Genomic DNA, 1913 nt, shown 5'->3' on the forward strand with positions numbered 1-1913 from the left:
ACTCATCAAGTGATCTACGACAAGAGCATTGCTGATTGTGTCGAAGCGTTGGTCGGCTGTTATTTGTTGGAAGCCGGCATGCGACCGGCGATCAAGTTGCTCAAATGGTTTGGCATCGACATCGATGGCAATGTGAATTTTATTTTTTGCCATGTTCTTCTCGGTGAATAATATTCTTTTTTTTACGATATTTTCTTCAGCTGATGAATTTACTTTCTTCTTCTTCTTCTTCTTCTTCTTCTTCTTCTTCTTCTTCCACTGCTTTTTGCTCAGAAAATTGTGTGCTGATCGGTCCTGAGGCGAAAATCCATTCAATATGGACAGCGTACGATTTGAACTCTTTTGAGGCGAAAATCGGCTATCGGTTCACCAACAAGGCCTACTTGATTCAAGCGTTAACCCACAGCTTGTACAACGAAGTCGAAACGCCAGTGACCGACAGTTACGAGGTATATACGTGTGAGTTTAGTAGTTGTTGATTAGTTAGTAGTTAGTCGCCTGTTTGAATATTGAATACGAACGAGATGAAGAAATCAAATGGAAACTGCCAATTTGCAAACTTTTAGCGTCTTGAATTTCTGGGCGACGCGATTCTCGACTACTTGATCAGCAGGCACTTGTACAGCAGCAAGCGTATACGATCACCTGGTCTGCTGTCCGATTTGAGAGCGGCACTTGTGAACAACGTTTTTTTCGCTTCCATGGCCGTTTTGAATCATTTTCAAAAGGTCCTCTTTCTTTCTGTTCAACAGGGATTTTTTGTTTATTTTTTCATTTTAAATTAAATTCTTTTTTTTTAGTATTTCTTATATTTCAATGCTGAGTTGCTCAGTGTGAATGAACGGTTCGTCTTGGCTATGAGAGGACTGAAAGAAAGTGTCAACTTTCACAATGAAGTTTGTTTGTTTGTTTGTTTGTTTTTTCAACTTATTTCTTATATGTGTATTTTTCAGCTTTACATGATGGAAGAAGAACAAGACGATGATGAAAAAGAAACCAGTGAATTTGCCGAACATGTAGAAGTTCCGAAACCGTTGGGTGATATTTTCGAATCAGTAGCAGGAGCGATTTTTCTCGATTCTCATTGCAGTTTAGCGACCGTCTGGCAAGTCTACTACAACATGATTGCAGAAGAAATTGGTAAACAACGAAGCGACTTCACTTCATTTAGTTATTCATGCAATTTCCAACCTGGGGGGAAGCAGTGAGGGGCTTTTAACACGCAAGTTCATTTTTTTCACTTCAACTACCTCTAACCTTATTGAACATTAGCTGACATTCCACTTTTCATTCTCATTCTCATTTTCAGATAAATGCTTATGTCATCCACCGATATCACCAGTTCGACATTTGCTGGAATTAGAACCGGAACGTGTCCAATTCAAGTAATTTGACTTCTTATTATTACTGTTGTCGTTGCTTATTGCATTTGGATATATATATATATATATATAATTTGGTTTTTTTCTTCTTTGAAAGCATTTTGGACAGAGAAGAAGGAAACAGCGGCGTGCATGTTCAGGTCGTTGTTACTGGAAAAGGAAGTTTTATTGGTAGTGGAAAAAGTTATCGAACCGCAAAACATGCTGCGGCGAAAAAAGCAGTGCGCGAGTTGTATCCCACTTCGAATCATTTTATTATTTGATCAGACGTGTGATTCATTTTTAATGCATTTTTTAAATATAAAATACGAATTTTCCATAATTCATAATTATTGGAAAATTTTTTTTCTTTTTCATTTTTATTATTTATTCTTTTTTACTTCAATTTTTTAATGAAACTATTCTGAACGAGACTGAAAATTTTCTCCCGTTCACCCACGAAGATGAGGTCAGAATTGAAATTTATGAATAAAGTTTTATGCAAATTCATTGTCCAACTGAACAATTCTAACTGCGCAACGAACTTTGTGC

General features: G+C 36.9%; 1 protein-coding gene across 1 annotated transcript; it reads left to right on the forward strand.

Annotated features, from left to right (window-relative positions):
• Nucleotides 1-78: 78 nt before the first annotated feature.
• On the forward strand, nucleotides 79-1645 carry Tsp_13719 (endoribonuclease Dicer). The gene is made up of 7 exons (XM_003366780.1): nucleotides 79-132; nucleotides 201-449; nucleotides 567-686; nucleotides 801-896; nucleotides 954-1170; nucleotides 1310-1385; nucleotides 1480-1645. The coding sequence occupies exons 1-7, from the start codon at nucleotides 79-81 to the stop codon at nucleotides 1643-1645; spliced, it is 978 nt and encodes a 325-aa protein (XP_003366828.1).
• The last annotated feature ends 268 nt before the right edge of the window (nucleotides 1646-1913 follow it).

This window comes from Trichinella spiralis (assembly GCF_000181795.1).
Source record: "Trichinella spiralis strain ISS 195 chromosome Unknown Scfld5415, whole genome shotgun sequence".
In the NCBI taxonomy this organism is placed as follows: domain Eukaryota; kingdom Metazoa; phylum Nematoda; class Enoplea; order Trichinellida; family Trichinellidae; genus Trichinella; species Trichinella spiralis.